Source organism: Electrophorus electricus, chromosome 24, assembly GCF_041902795.1.
Source record: "Electrophorus electricus isolate QZ-2024a chromosome 24, ASM4190279v1, whole genome shotgun sequence".
Taxonomy (NCBI): Eukaryota; Metazoa; Chordata; class Actinopteri; order Gymnotiformes; family Gymnotidae; genus Electrophorus; species Electrophorus electricus.
Window position 1 is genome coordinate 7,007,610 of NC_137520.1, and position 15,485 is coordinate 7,023,094.

Genomic DNA, 15,485 nt, shown 5'->3' on the forward strand with positions numbered 1-15,485 from the left:
GGCAGCGTAGAGAACACTATTCACCGCAGATATTTGTTGGTTTTAATCGTAACGCCACCAACGCTCAAAAATTAACCCGGCGGAAAACGACCGCTTTCTTAGTGAATAGCTTGGCTAGCTAACACATACTCGGCTAGCTAGGTAGCTAGCTGGGCAGCACGTACTCTGTAGCTACGTTAGCCAGTTAGCCGGCTAGCTAAGATCCAGGCTCGAAACACTGATGTGTAAAACCATACTATGTACTGAAAGCCAGACTTGACCAAAAAAAAATATTTTTTTTTATCAACTCACCGGAATGAAGTTCACGTACTACAGATATTGACAGAAGTTGGTGGAAAGAGGACGGTGGTTTTCGCGAAAGCTACAGCGGCAAACCGGAGATCACTTGCCGCTGGCGCTGCCTCGCTCTAGTGTGAGTGCTTGGAACGCATTCGCGCAGAAGTACGGAGCACAATGTAAACAAATGTATTCATGCGCTCCCGGGACTAGGGAACTATTCTCGCAACCACAGAGATAAAACAGAAAACAACATATTTATTCCAAAAATGTTAAATAAATAAATATTTGGAATTTATGCTTGAAATATCTTGTCGGTAACGTCTAAATGTGGACCTTGGGTTTGATCTTTTCAGTAATTTGTAAAAGCATGACGTCATATCCACCTGCTGAGTAATCACAGAAAAATGTTTTAAAAGATTCTTGCTATACATTTGATTCATTTTAAAATACATTTAGTGTGTTGGACAGCATCAAGGCACCACCGCAGCAACTAATCACATCATGAGACCAGCGGTTCAACGTCATATGAGTTAATGAATTATTAGTGGGTGAAATTGTCATTTTAAACTTTTATATTATAAATATTGCCATAGATAAAAGGAGTATGTCTAAACTCTAGACAAAAAAAATATTTAACAACTATAACGCTTTAGGCGTGTGGAGGCCGAGCGGGGGGGGGGGGGGGGGGGGGGTTTGCGACCAGACCCTTACAAACTGTATTACGTGCGCCACTCTCTGGCATAGACTTAAACTACAACTATAGTGGCCCGCTCACGAAAACCAGTTAAGCACTTTATCACGGCGTTAATGTTAATGTGACAGAACAATAAGACTTTAAGATCCTCAAAAGTTGTGTTTTTATTTATTCAATATTTCAAAACCTATAAGCAAAAAACAATTTACATTATAACTGATTAAATATAGAGATAAAACAGAATATTCTATGAGTGAAACCCTGGGAGAACACAAGGCACCATTCCAGAAGATTGATCAGTTTGAGGTCTCACATCCTGACGGAGCCCTGGATTACAGACACAAATGCTCATAAAAATAAAATTATCATTTCAATACATGTGTCTCATAAGAAGATTTATAATACATTGGAAAAGCTGCTATATGAAAGGTTGCTGCATGTAAAGATTCCTTGCCCATTAGAATTAGACTGATCATTGTGCTTTAAGTGCATTTTCACATAAATGACCCAGGCCATAATTTAGGTCTTGCAGTTACAGTTTTGATTTGAAAAATTAACATTAAGAAAACAAATACACCAAGGGAAACACTTAAAACTGACAACAGCTAAAATCAGCTTTGTGTCTGGAAAAAACTACAAACTAACGGGACTTAACTAAACTTACTCATTTTTGACAGGGCAAGGGTGCAGCCATTGCTTCTCATGTGCATGTTTTCAACATACCAATTCAGAGACAAGGACGGTGGCATGGGATTGTTTACAATTTACAACACAAGTGCAGTGGGGGGCGTCTCTTTGGTACAGAAAACTAACACATTCATTCAATGCTCAAATGTTTACAAAGGTTTTTGTCAGCTTCGTAATTTTACAGTATCTACACTAACTTCCATCCTCTCATAAAATATACTTACCAACATTTCAGACAAGATAAAGCATAAAAACAAAGAACATTTGATATAATGGCTGAAAATTAGTTATTTTACACTATGAAAATATTTGAACTGCATTATACATTAACCACTCCAGAATGGTTCTGACAAGGACAAGAATGAAGTGTATAGAAGATGTTACATTTAGCACAAAACAAAATGAACCGAAGGGCGCCGACCACATCCCACAAATAACAGGGCCCGGTTTCAGTAAATAGGGGACAAATTTATGTTTCAGGCTTCACGCAAAAAAAAAAAGAAGAAAAACCCTCCAAAAAAGAATGTGCAACACATTTGCATAAAAAGTATAACAGCTAAGGTACTACTCTACGGCTACTACAGCTAACCAAAAGCACAGTGGAGCTCTGTGTCTGAGGAAATGTCAAGTTTAACATGCAGAGAACATGCTCCGACAAGCAGCAATTATGTCGCGGGGTAACATCCAACCAAACGACCCAAGAAAAAGAGCAAAAACACAAAGGCCATGGCAACTTCACTCTGTTGTGATAAAACATAATACATTATGCTACTTGCATGTGAAGCACATCGCCTCAATTTGCCAAGAGAACACAGAGACACCATCTGCAATACCTAGAATTAAAAAGGAGCTGTAACAGTGCGTTTCAGTTCTCGTGGGATAAAATATCGAAAATACTTCTGATCAGGCAAGGAAAAAAAAAGAAAAAAGGAAAAAAAAAAAAGTGTGATCTCCTTTTTAGTCCATTTCCTAACGTTAGTCCAAGAATGAACGAGTGAAAAGAAAATAGCCGTTGACTGTGCAAAGATGGCTAATGTCTTGAGCGACCACCTTCAAATGCATGGTGTTCCTCGTGTGCTGAAAGATGGACATGAAGACCTTAAGCAATCTTTACAATTGCACAAATAATTTGCACTTTATAAATAATGGTGCAAGCATTTCGTTGAAAAAAAAAAGAAGCATTTAAAGATAACTGACTATATGTGCACGGGTTTTTGCACTATGGGCTATATGAGTTTTTCTGTCACTGGACTAACTAGCCCAAAATTTTAAAAGCTACTAGAAACACACTTGCGTAGAATAAACACAGCCTTCTCTCAATGTTATCCTATATTTACTCAAATCCTAAATTAAAATTAAAAGGCTGCAAATGAGATTTCCAAATTGTAATGCAACTTCTGCTGCTATTAAACTACTAAATATTTAAACACCAATGAAAATGTATGCTTTTCAAACTTACGCTTATAAAATACTGCTTTAAATGATATCTGTGGAAGTAGTTCATAGATTCTTCCTAAGATGTTTGCCTCGTTAGCAAAAGATGCATTTCCATTCCAAACTTGAACCACATCCTCTCTGTCTCGCACGCTGACACTAACTCCGACAACTTCGTCCTCTAAAAGTAAGCAAATCCAAGAATGAAATTATTTTTAATACAAAAAATTTTTGTATAAAAAATAAAATAAAATTTAAAAAAACAATAACATTCTTAGGAACGTGTTGGAAAACAGTTGAAAACCTCTGTTATGCTCGTTCTCCAATAGAGAGCTCACCTGATGCACAACAGTCAGCAAACTGTTCGCCAATAGTAGCCAGTAATAATTCTTTCCATACAGCTGACTGATAACACGGTGATGGTTAGGGGACGGACGGCAAACAGAAAAAAGGAAAATGCACACAGAAAAAAAGGTGACGTCGTGTCCCACCGAGCATTAAATCTGAAGTACAATCATGGTAACACTATGTAGTTCTGAAGCTTGAACAAGATTACGTTTTTTTTCCAGGGAAGAGACTTACCGTGCTCTCCTTTGGTACTTTCATTTTCCACACCCCCCCCTTGGCATTACTTTCCTCCTCCCTACATAGTAAGCAAAGGAAAGATTTTGCCACCAGAACCAGTCATGCCCAAAACCTCAAGCTCAACATTCATAGCCATAAGATGATATAAGGAGCCTCAGACTACTGGCGCCACAATTTCACACTTCATAATCAAGTGTACTATGATTTAGATTAAGTTTACCACAGTGGTCTTCTTTCTCCTCGCATTAGGTGGTAGCTACACCTCAAAGGGAGGTAGGACACAGCAGGTATATTGTTGTAGACACTCCAGAAGCTCTATTCAAAAACAAAAGAGGACAAAATGACAGGCTTAACATGGTGGCTTATTTCAGAAGGTTGAAGGTTCTATCTTGACTCTTTGGGTCACAATGGGACAAAACAGTTGCATATGGACCAGAATTTTAAAAAAAACAAATTTCCCCTCTAAAACACGAAATGCTAAAAGCCTGAACACATGCGATAAATCGTGTATCTATAACAGTAGCTTTTCATACTCCTAATTATGATTTAGTGCTTTATACTTTTTTTATTTGTTAATGCTTTTTTAAACGTTGTTTCACAAGCTCTCAGTACACATTTAAGAAAAAAATGCATCCAGAAAACAACTTGTATGCCCCAAAAGGGTCTAAAAACTATGCATTTGCCAATAATTACCTGAACAGTCTGGACTGTGTAGATCTTTTTCAGATTCGATTCACACTCTGCTGCTGTCGTCCCTGGTAATGACCTGGGATATACACCGACATAACCAGTTAGTCTTTGCTGAAGTGACACGTCTGATATGTTTTCATACAAATGATATGAAATCAAATACCTATGGCAACTTTTTTTAGACTACTAATAAGGAAAATAAATGTTTAAAAAAAACTACTTTCTGTTCACGACGCTTAGCAGTTCATTCCGAAGCCCTGGCCTTAAATATCCCAATATTTAAAAGGTTTGCTTCAAGTTACTCAACCTACTTCAAACGTTAGATGTCAAAGGTAACTACATATATTGGCTGTCCTGCAGTACAACCAAATAAAAGGACAAAACCAGAGAGACTACAGCAACGCAGCGAAAGCTCATTAAATAAAGTTGTTTACATCATTCAATATCATGAAAAACCGGGGTATATAAATTTAGCCTTAACAATAAATATATAAAAACACTTAGTATACACTGCATATTTGGTATATTCAAAGCATCGCTAAATAAGCAACACTAATGAAAGTAACTGACAATAAAACCCAACTGAATACCAGCTGTTTGAATTTGTTCAGGATTTGAAGTCAACAGTCAGCAGTAAAGTAACAAACAACTCATTATCATGTACAGGTGACGTGCGACTCGACCTAGTTTTCTTGTCGCTAGCCGGGTTAGCTAACCTAGGTTAGCTAGCTGTAGCGGTACCGCTACATCGAGTTAGCCAGCTAGCTAGCTATGCGGTACCGCTACAGCTAGCTAGATGGCTAACTCGATCTCACGGAGCTATGCGGTACCGCTACATCGAGTTAGCCGGCTAGCTAGCTGTAGCGGTGCCGCTACATCGAGTTAGCCAGCTAGCTAGCTGTAGCGGTACCGCTACACCGAGTTAGCCAGCTAGCAAGCTGTAGCGGTACCGCATAGCTCGGTGAGCTATGCGGTACCGCTACATCGAGTTAGCCGGCTAGCTAGTTATGCGGTACCGCTACAGCTAGCTAGCTGGCTAACTCGAGCTCACGGAGCTATGCGGTACCGCTACATCGAGTTAGCCGGCTAGCTAGTTATGCGGTACCGCTACAGCTAGCTAGCTGGCTAACTCGAGCTCACGGAGCTATGCGGTACCGCTACATCGAGTTAGCCGGCTAGCTAGCTGTAGCGGTACCGCATAGCTAGCTAGCCGGCTAACTCGATCTCACGGAGCTATGCGGTACAGTTAGCTAATCAGAGCCTGGATAAATGAAACGCATACAAATCACACAATTCTGCCATTTCTGTGTTCAAAGTGAATTTATATTGGGTGTTTGAAACTCTCAAACGTCTGACTGACTTAGCGCACCTGCTAAAAACAGTGCTGCGCCTGCGTTGATAAGGAAGCGGCGGGACGAGCTAGGCCTGGACCTTTGTTAGCAAGCACGCATCTAGTAGCTGACATTTCAAAAGCTCCCTGCAGGTGATGCCTAAAATATCCAACCCTTAGTACGGATACAGGCCGTATCGCAGTAGCAAACTATAAACAGTAATCCTACCTATCAAGCCAAAACGTCCATGGAGAGTGCAGCGGGAGCGAAGTAACGTTACTGTCTTCGACGTTGTTCGTGATGCTTTCCAATTCGCTCTCGTCGATATGGATGTCGTTTTCAGAAGCGTTCACGGGGCTGCTTTGTCTTGCCGTGCTCATCTGCAGGTTCGGGGCTGCAGGAACCGCCATCTTCGCTTAAAACTGCCCACGGAGGTTAAGGATTGTATGAGAGAGCCGATTTCCACACGCGAAGAAAGCGACGTGACGGACGGGGACTCACCCGCCGCTCGAACGGACCGTCTGCCGCGTCACCGACACAACAACAACAAAGTCGCGTTGGGGAAGTGTGAAGCCCGCAGCTGCAAGACGGATATTCTTTCCCAACGTCACTTACCACGCTGGTGTTTCAAGATAAAAGCATGGGGTATGCTTAATTAAGTTATTTCTTAATTAGGATTTTGTTTCTTTTCGGCGAATCATTATTTTCTGTTAGGGTGATTTTGTACGGAACGTCTTTTTGGGTAATAATATTGTCTTCACGCGGATTTTAATCTCAGTATAGAAGTCTGGTCAGAGGTCATCTCAAATGTGAATGAAATGCCACAGACCGTGTGACAAAAAAGAGTTTTGCTCAGTCGGGGTTAAATGAAACACTCCAAAAACAGGTTTGTAGACTTAGCACTGTGATGAAATATTAAGCCTTTCAAGGTCACATTGGGTCATGCATTCTTTGAGAAAGAAGGACATCCAATTAATAAGTAATTCATCATCTAATCAAAGGGTATTCAATATTACAGCACATTCTGCATTTGTGTACCGGAAAAGTTTTTAATTCTAATAAAATGTTTTATTCAAATAAATCATGGAACAGGCAGGTTTCATAAAAATTAACTTTCTAAAGCCATTTTCCATCTTTGTATTTGCTTACAATTATTAGTTGTATTAATAATGTCATTACTTTTCCTCCATTTTATAGAAATGTGTGGTGGTAAAGCACTAAAAGGGGAGTGAAATATGTAATGGAAAGAAAAGAAAATCATAACTATATAATCTTCAAAGCAGATGACCTGTTTGAAATTGTGATTAGAATATTACTACTACTACTACATACTGAATTATGGACAAATATGGTCTTTTAGGCCAGTGGTAGAGCACATAACCAATGTTGTGGGTCTTTGGTTTGGACCTCAGTTAGTTTAAGGGAAGCTCTTAATGACTTGCCAATAGCATAAAAGGATCCACAGGCATAGAACATAGTAAGGCAAGTGGTGGTATTGCTAATGACCTCAACCTCCCATAGTAACAGGCAGAGAGTCTGAGAGACGCCGGATTAAACAAACGCAGTAACTTTATTGGAAATGAAGACTAGGCCACAAGCAAAGTTCAGAAACACAGACTTCAGTCTGAGGCAGAAGAAATGACCAAGCAGCACTGAGAGAAATAGTGCACGTGATAATAGCTATATTTTAACACGCAATAACTGGGATAAGATGTCAAAAGTACAAGAAAAGAACTGTGTAAAATACCAAATACACCACAAATAAACATAAAAGGAATAATCCATATTAAGACAAGTATTAATTATATGTAACCATCTTTACATAGTAAATTAAGGTTACAAATCATACACAAGAACAGAATTGCTTGCACTAAATAAATACACTAAATAGTCTGTTCACTGTTTGTATTTCAAATTTGGCCATTTACTATATTATTTGTCCCCATTATCACAGTTTATGCATACAGGCATTACTTTGAGAAATAACAAGTAGAAGGGTCTCTCTTGGATCTATATAATGGTCCTCTCTTAACTGTAACACCTTCCAACTAACATATACAGTGGCATAATATTGTTTGGGGATTGCAGGAGAATCACCAAAGTCATACAGGCAATTGTCCTAGTGTAGAGAAATCACACAAAACTGGAGATCTAAGGCTCAAATATATTCAGTGGATTTCAACGTCCATTCAATAATGCTGATTCCACAACATACGAATCTACAATCCTTTCATGGGAATATGCGTTAGACCACTGAAAAGCTTGTGGCAGAATATCAAGATGGAAACGGTCTCCATGCATGACGACGATCCTTCATCCTTTTATGGTAAAGTATATCAGTTACAGGTGAGCCTCCTGAAGGCGAGCGTCAAGGGTTCCAGACCAACACCTTTCTACAGGACCTCGCCGTTTCCAGGGGCGAGGTCTCGGCGTGGCGTGGAGGCACGAGACGAGCCCTTGTCCGTGCTCTCGGAGCTGGAGCTCAGGTGCTGCTGCTCAGACCCAGCGCTGGAGGTCACAGTGGAGGAGGAGGTGGAGGACGAACGGGTCTTCTCCTTAAAGTCTGTGATGATGACAGTCACGTTGCCCACCGTTATAGCTAACTGCTGAGCCGAGCTCCGGTCTATGTTCTTCAGCTTCGGTCTGCAGGAAAAGCATGGACCACAGAAGCACAGAACTACACCCTCAAAACACTACCACACCTTTACGTCTTACAGTTACGTGGTTTGAGCCACCGCAGGTTGAAAACTCCATATTGGCATGCTAGCTTTCGGATACTGCAACATGAGGCTCTGAAACAACACTACAAGATGGACAGCCACCATTAAAACATTATGTGGGTTTAGACTGCTCTATGTTAAGTAAGTTCAGGACTATTTCTTCCACAGTAGCAGTTTGGCTTTGGCATGTAGTGACTGGAGCTTCTAGTAAGTAATTCATAATTTCCTTGTACACAACTGGAATGATGATTTACAATTAACAATGTAATCCCATAATGTAGTATAAAATGATAGCAGCATGTGTGATGATGCATTAACCTACCGTGAAATAAGAGATTTGTTGCTCTTAGCGGCTGATTTGCCAGACTTCAAGCTATTCCTTTCACTAGGAGGACCTTTATGAATGTGCTTGGGCCTAAGAACAAACAATGGGACAAGCTGTTTGAACGCAAAAATCGAGACATCGAAGGCTCAGATGTACTGTACATGATGAAAAATAAACATTATAAGACCATCTTTATCCACAAGGCCACACACTGCACAAAAAAAAAAATTACAAAGATAGTCCTATTTGTGACAACTTACTTCATCTTCTTAGCAGCGGGCTTTTTGCTGGCCGCAAGACCCTTCTCCCTCTCTTTGAGTTTGTCCACAAGCGTCCTCTCCAGCTTGCCCTTCTTAAGGTCTTCCTTCTCACCCTGGGCCTCGGACTCGCGGTCAGCGTGGACATGCTCCTTGTCCATGTGTTGCCTGTGTGGCTGGACCTTATCCATCAGTCCCGCGTGAGGCTGCTCCCCCTGGGCCAGCAGCTCCTGGGCCAGGGCCGGCCTCTCCAGCCTCCTGTCAGCTTGGAGCTGGTGCTGCTGGTGCTTGTCCAGTCCAACACGCTCCTGCCTCCTGTCTCTGGGCGCGTGACCCCGGTCGGCCTGGCCACACTCCGGGGCCAGCCTGTCTGGCTGGTCTGAGTCAGGGTGGACGCTGCTCGGTCTGTCCGAGTCCGAGTTGTCCATGTCGTAGTGGTCGTCGTCGGGCAGCTCCCGGTCTGTGCGGTCCCTCCTCTCTTTCTTGGCTTGGGGAGGGGAGGCGTACTGCTGAGCCACCTGCTGCGCCACGAGCTGAGAGTTTATTCGAGGTTTTCTAAAGGTGGAGCGAAATACACTTTTAGAGAAGCTTTTTTTAAACTGTTTTTTTTTTCCCTTCTTCATGCGGCTGTTGTATCAGTATGTGTGCTATGCTAACCGCAACATAACCTTCCTGTGCAAAAAGGAACCCTTTTTGCCATGCCTCATTGTTATTTTGGTCTTTTAATGTACTTCCCACTCTCAGTATGGCTAACCCTGGCTGCCCACTATCAGTATCACCCTGATCTTAGAATACAGAATGGCTTGTAACATCTACACAATCCGATTGGAAGTCTGGGACATGGCCTTTCTACCAATGACCAGAAACCACTCTTAACTCTGCCCATTCCTCCTGAACTTCCTCTCTTTCTATTAAATGCTCCTGCTCGCTAGTGTGAGCCAACCAGTCTCCCACACAATGGCTGCTGAAACGTATCTGAGGTATTTTCAGACTCCAGGGAAAGGTAACCCTGTGAATACACACTGGCCCTGTCAGGCTATGCATCTTTTAGCAGAGTCCTCTGACTAGTACCAGGCCAAGATTAGCATTATAGTACCCGGCACTGAAATGAACACCAAAAAAGGAACACGGGACAGAAGAAAAAGAGAGAACTGGAAATTAATTCACTCTCAAGTGCCCCAGAGTGGAAACATCTCCTACACCCCCTACCCCTCAACCGTATCCAGAATTTTAAGAGAAATTTTACAAATACTTTTTGTAATAGCTAGAGACCCATCTATATACAGAGACAAAATACAAAACACTGTTCCTAGTTTCTGTCTGAATGACTACAGCAATGTCCCTTTCAGCTGTTTCAATATCACTGTGATACCGGGGAAGGGCAGAAATACATCTTGTTCTGGTCCTGGAGTGATATTCCAGTCGGCGAGCAAAACTAAAACCCTTATTCTGTTTAGCACCATGGCTCTTTTGGCCTTTGCATATTTTGGTACAGCCAAACTATCAACAAAGATGTCTGACTCAGAGACACAGAGGCAAGGTTGGATATTCTTGAAAAATGCAGAACACTGTGTTTACTTTTTTCAGAGGCAACCAAACAAGAAACACTTGAACAGCCAACTCAGCTGTACAACGAATACGACGGCAATCAAGGCTAAGAACCAAGACAATTCAAACCCCAAAAACTCTACTCTTTATTTTTAAAGACATAGCTGAAGGAAAACCTATCTGGACTACAATCTTAAACATTTTCTAATTCACTAGTGTGTTCTTGCACAGCCAGGAGTGGGGCTGGTTTTAATATAGTTCTGTTTTCAGCTGTACTGGACTGAGACGTTCCCACCGTCGTGACAGAGACGTGGTAAATTCTAGCTATGTTGTTAACAAACTAAGTCTTAACCAAGTTCAATTTATAACCAAATCTCCTAATCACACAGAGACCTCAAAACCTGAAAACCATGAACATTTTCCTCATGATGGTCAAAAAAGGTATAAGCTGGAATTTGAACAAAGAACATATAAGATCTGGACAGGGCTGCTACAAACCAAAGGCACAGACAGACGCCTGTACAGGCATGGATAAGGTGCCCTGCCAGCTCCTGCAAGCAGCTGATCCCAGCATGCACTGCTGCCCTTGCCTTTAACAGTGGCCGTGACTTGGAAATACTACACCAGCTCTGCTTTCTCTACCCACTCGTCAGGGTAGGATTCAGGTTGGTGAGACCTGCCTACTCCAACACCCACCCTGGCAGATTCCCCACCCTGACAGCTTCACACAGTATTTAGCTATGTGTTCACACCAAGTATTAAGACATGGCTAAAGGTGGTCACGTAAGCAATCTTTGAACAGGAAGAGGGTTACTTTTTCAGATAAATGTCAGCATTTAAACCATAGTCTAATGGAAAATAATTTGCTTTATACTCAGTGCAATGAAACAGGTCGAGCACACGCAGAGATGCGTGAAAATGCTTGCGTGTTTCGGGGAGGGAGGGTTATGTCGTGTGAATTCTGCTCTGTGCATAGAATGTATTACGATATATAAGGTCACATCGCATGAATTGGCAAAAAAGACATGTGCTCTTTTCCATCTTAATGGCAAACATAAAAGGAACGGCCTGATTTACTGAACCAGTTTAAGTCCTTGCTGCACAGCTCTCTGTGACAGAAGCATCGTTTGCAGCAGGTAAAGCCCAGTTCATGGCTTGGCTCCTTTGTTTCCACTAAGAAGTCTCCTTAGTTGTCTGTTTGAAAAAGTAGTTCTTCACCCAACATTTTGCATTTTCATAGCGGTTTGATTAAAAAAAAAACAAAAAAAAAAACAAAAAAAAAAACCCCCCACATCACGTGACATCAATGTACACTGATCAGGAAGCATGTGGCAAGTCAACAAGTGAAATTATTAAGACGTTCACACATTTACATAATAACATTGCTTTTCCCCATTTTCCGGAGCATGTAGTGTTTAGTCTTCCTGATGTACAGCTAACAAGAACTTTACCTTGTAGATGTTCCTTTGCGCACATCACATATACTGCATTTGAATGCCTCTGCACTGTTTTTGAAGGTGCAGACGCTACAGTCCCAAAATCCGTCGTCTGCAGAGGGCTTGGCTTGTCTTTTTGGCCTGTGGGATTTAAAAGAGATTTTCCACGATATTGTGTTTTGTTACAAAACCCGTCACTCACCTACGCGTCTCCTCATCTGCGTGACAGCCAAGCAATTCAGCATGGAGAAAAGTAGCAATTTAAGCGCAACTTACGATCTCGTATACTACAACCGGATCACTAATAACTGTATTGTATCGTTTGCTGCGTCTAGACATTAATGGTGCTAGTGCCGAATAATAATAAAAAAAAACACACAAAGAAAAAGAAGAGACGAGGCGTCTCCTAAATTCCTTTGTCTAAAACTGGATAGCCGGGCTATCGGGAATAAGGCAAGCCTCATGATCCGCCATGGCTGCGCTTTTTTCCCCGTTTAACATGACCAGGAAAAACATCTAGACTTCAACCCGCTGCAAATGAATCCTTCGCAACACAGGGAACTGCAAAAAAAATACAATGGAAAGACGATTCCGTCAAATACCTGGATGGGCATTTCTTGTCGCCCATAATGGGAGAAGCACGGTCTTCCAGAGGAGGTGGGCTTCTGTAATTTACAGTGCGGGATCCAGACAGAGCCGCAGCCGCTGCTATCGCAGACTTGCACCCGCTGACCGATGCAGCGCAGGGCGTCTGTCCGTCACGTGATCGCGTCCGCGTCCAATCACAACTTTCCCCGCTTTAAAAGTCCAAATGATTTTTAGTAAATTTGGTAGACAATTAAGTTCGTTGTTGTTGAAGGGGAAAGAAAGAAAGAACAAGTAATTTGTTAATGGGATGAGCACAGTATTACGCATATGTCAGTATGAACATAGTTATTACCTTATTACTGGAAAATGAACCGATATCCGTGGAAAATCTAAGCAAATCAAATCTCCGAGATGAAAACCCAAGAGGGTAGAAGGCAGCTCGTATATTATGAATGTTCGTGTATAAGACCCACATAGTTGCTCTGTAAAAACATGGGCCATTGAATAAGAAGAAATGCATGCTCTGATGCCCAAGATCACATATGATTGATCCACTAGAGAATAGATTTGATTCATGGACTAAGGTGTGTATTAAGTTGATTTTGTGATAGTTATTTGTTAGGTAATCGTACAAAGTTATGATTTAATCTAATACATTACCTAACTGATTTTGTACACGGCAACTTGTTTGTTTTGCCGACTCTGTTTGCTGCAGTTTGACTTGAGAGGCACTTTTTAATATGACTTATATGCCTTACATAAAAATAGGAATTATTACTACCCTAGAGCCTAAAGAAAAATAAACATCTAAACATATAAGCAATTCAAATATTATCATAATTTGATTTTTGCTATATAGTACTAACAGGAAAATCCAAGACCCAATCCTACACTAAGGACTGGGTGTTAGACTGAATTAGAGTGATAAAGATAAATCCATATAGAAAGAAAGAAAAGGAAAGATGGAAATGGAGAAGAGATGGAAGAGAAATAAAGAAAAAAAAAAAAAAAGAGAGAGAGAGAGAGAGAGAGAGAGAGAGAGAGAGAGAGAGAGAGAGAGAAATTGCATAATACAATTATCTCCAAGCAGACAAGCCTAGTCAGAACTAGTGTGTTCTTTTGATGCTCTTGTGATCATGGTTTCTGTTAGGACATCTAATGAACCAAGACACTGGGACCAACCTAATATGCACTCTCCTAAAAGAATATTGCAGAATTGGGTGGGATGAGAGAAAATAGAGTATGATCTCTGAGAAAATGTAAGAATGGGTAATATCTGATTGCTGATCCAGAAGAGAACCATACATTGAGTCACACACTGTATGGTCAAATAAATGTGGACACCTGACCATCACATATATGTTAAACACCTCAGTACAAAATAAAGGAGATTAACAATAACAACAATAAGATTTATTTATGTTGCACATTTTCAAACAAAGTTTATAAAGTGCTTTGAAGATACCGTGGGAATATAATTAAATTGAATAAATTGAGATAAAATATTAGAAAATAAAGCTCAGAAAACATTAAGATTTTTAATTAAAGGGCAATCCAAACATTGAGTTTCTTAAATGTGCCTGGATTATCAAGAGTCCTCAGGTCAGTCCTCAGAAATTCTCAATCTTAAACCATGGCAGGAAAAGGATGGCTTGGCTCTCTGCAGTCGGGTAGCGAGCATGACTAACGTGTTACTGTTAGTGGATCTGAGAGCCCTCCTCCACACCACACCATGGACCTCACTTTGTGCACAGGGGCACAATCATGCTGGACCAGGAAAAGGCCTTTCTTAAACGGTTGCTGAAAAGATGGAAGCATGTTATGGTCTCAAATGTCTTTTGTATGCTGTAGCATTAACATTACCCTTAACTGGAACTATAGTCGAAACTCTGAAAAAAAAAAAAGCCCCAGACCATTAATCTCTCCTCCACCAAAATCTATTGTTAACACCATGCACTATGGTAGGTAGTGGTCTCTTGGCACCTGCCAAACCCAGATTTGTCCATCAAACTGCCAGATAGTGAAGTGTGATTCATTACTCCAGAGAACAGGTTTCCACTGCTCCGTAGACCACTGGAGGCATGCTTTACACCACTCCAGCTGAAGCCTGGCAATGCGCATTGTGATCTTAGGCTGGTGTGCAGCTGCTTGACCAAGACAACCTGTTTCATGAAGCTCCTGATACACAGTTATTGTGGTGATATTGGTTCCAGAGGCAACTTGGAACTCTAGTGTGTGAGCACAAGCAATTTTGTATGCCGTGTGCTTCTGCACTCGGCTGCCCAACTCTGAGTTTGCGTGGTGAACAGTTTCGTAACTGAGGTGTTGAAATTTCACTGACTTGTGACAAAGGTCAGCTCCTCATTATGACCCTTTCCACTACCATTGTTTGTTTACAGAAATTGGATGGTTATGTGCTTGATTTTATAGCCATTTCTTTTATATTAGTGCGCTATCACAATGGAAAACTATATTCAATAATTCATATCTTGTTTTATATCCTGGTTAAAAATTGACCTATATAATGTGGTGAATTGTGAACACAGTATACTTTTTTAAAATGTACAATTATTGACCCTTATTATCAGTTACATTTTATATATAATTTTTAAGTGTTTTTATTTTTAAAGACATTACTATAACATGACTGAATATGCTATACATTTGTTATTGAAGATAACGTGTTTCCATTTTTTTAAAGAACGTGTTTTCGATTGCTTGATCCTTATCAATAAATGCTGTGATTATCACTAACCTAATTATATATCCTGTCTAAATAATATACGCGTTTAATCATGTTTTTCGTACACGAGGATATATGCACCCCCTGCAAATTCCTGCGCTCATTGTTTCCAAGTGGGATTTTAATCTATTTTAAACTAAAGATAGTTCCAGTTTAGTGTCAGTTGTG

At 40.8% G+C, this 15,485-nt stretch overlaps 3 protein-coding genes across 4 annotated transcripts in view; all 3 read right to left on the reverse strand.

Annotated features, from left to right (window-relative positions):
- foxp1a (forkhead box P1a) overlaps positions 1-445 on the reverse strand; it is a 28,030-nt gene extending 27,585 nt beyond the window's left edge. For both annotated transcript variants that reach the window (XM_081706805.1, XM_027017916.3), the window contains exon 1: positions 292-445. The gene's annotated coding sequence lies outside the window, so the exon portion shown is untranslated. The remainder of the gene's footprint in view (positions 1-291) is intronic.
- Positions 446-1,112: 667 nt separating this feature from the next.
- On the reverse strand, positions 1,113-6,258 carry eif4e3 (eukaryotic translation initiation factor 4E family member 3). Its single transcript, XM_027017939.3, has 7 exons — positions 5,929-6,258; positions 4,373-4,445; positions 3,900-3,994; positions 3,677-3,737; positions 3,433-3,499; positions 3,120-3,275; positions 1,113-2,737 (listed from the first exon to the last, which is right to left on the reverse strand). Exons 1-7 carry the CDS (start codon positions 6,108-6,110, stop codon positions 2,691-2,693), a joined length of 681 nt encoding a protein of 226 aa, XP_026873740.1. The 5' UTR covers positions 6,111-6,258; the 3' UTR covers positions 1,113-2,690.
- A 993-nt stretch (positions 6,259-7,251) lies between these two features.
- Positions 7,252-12,738, reverse strand: rybpa (RING1 and YY1 binding protein a). The gene is made up of 5 exons (XM_027017903.3): positions 12,589-12,738; positions 12,002-12,127; positions 9,006-9,557; positions 8,743-8,835; positions 7,252-8,343 (listed from the first exon to the last, which is right to left on the reverse strand). Exons 1-5 carry the CDS (start codon positions 12,612-12,614, stop codon positions 8,094-8,096), a joined length of 1,047 nt encoding a protein of 348 aa, XP_026873704.2. The 5' UTR covers positions 12,615-12,738; the 3' UTR covers positions 7,252-8,093.
- Between the last annotated feature and the right edge of the window lie 2,747 nt (positions 12,739-15,485).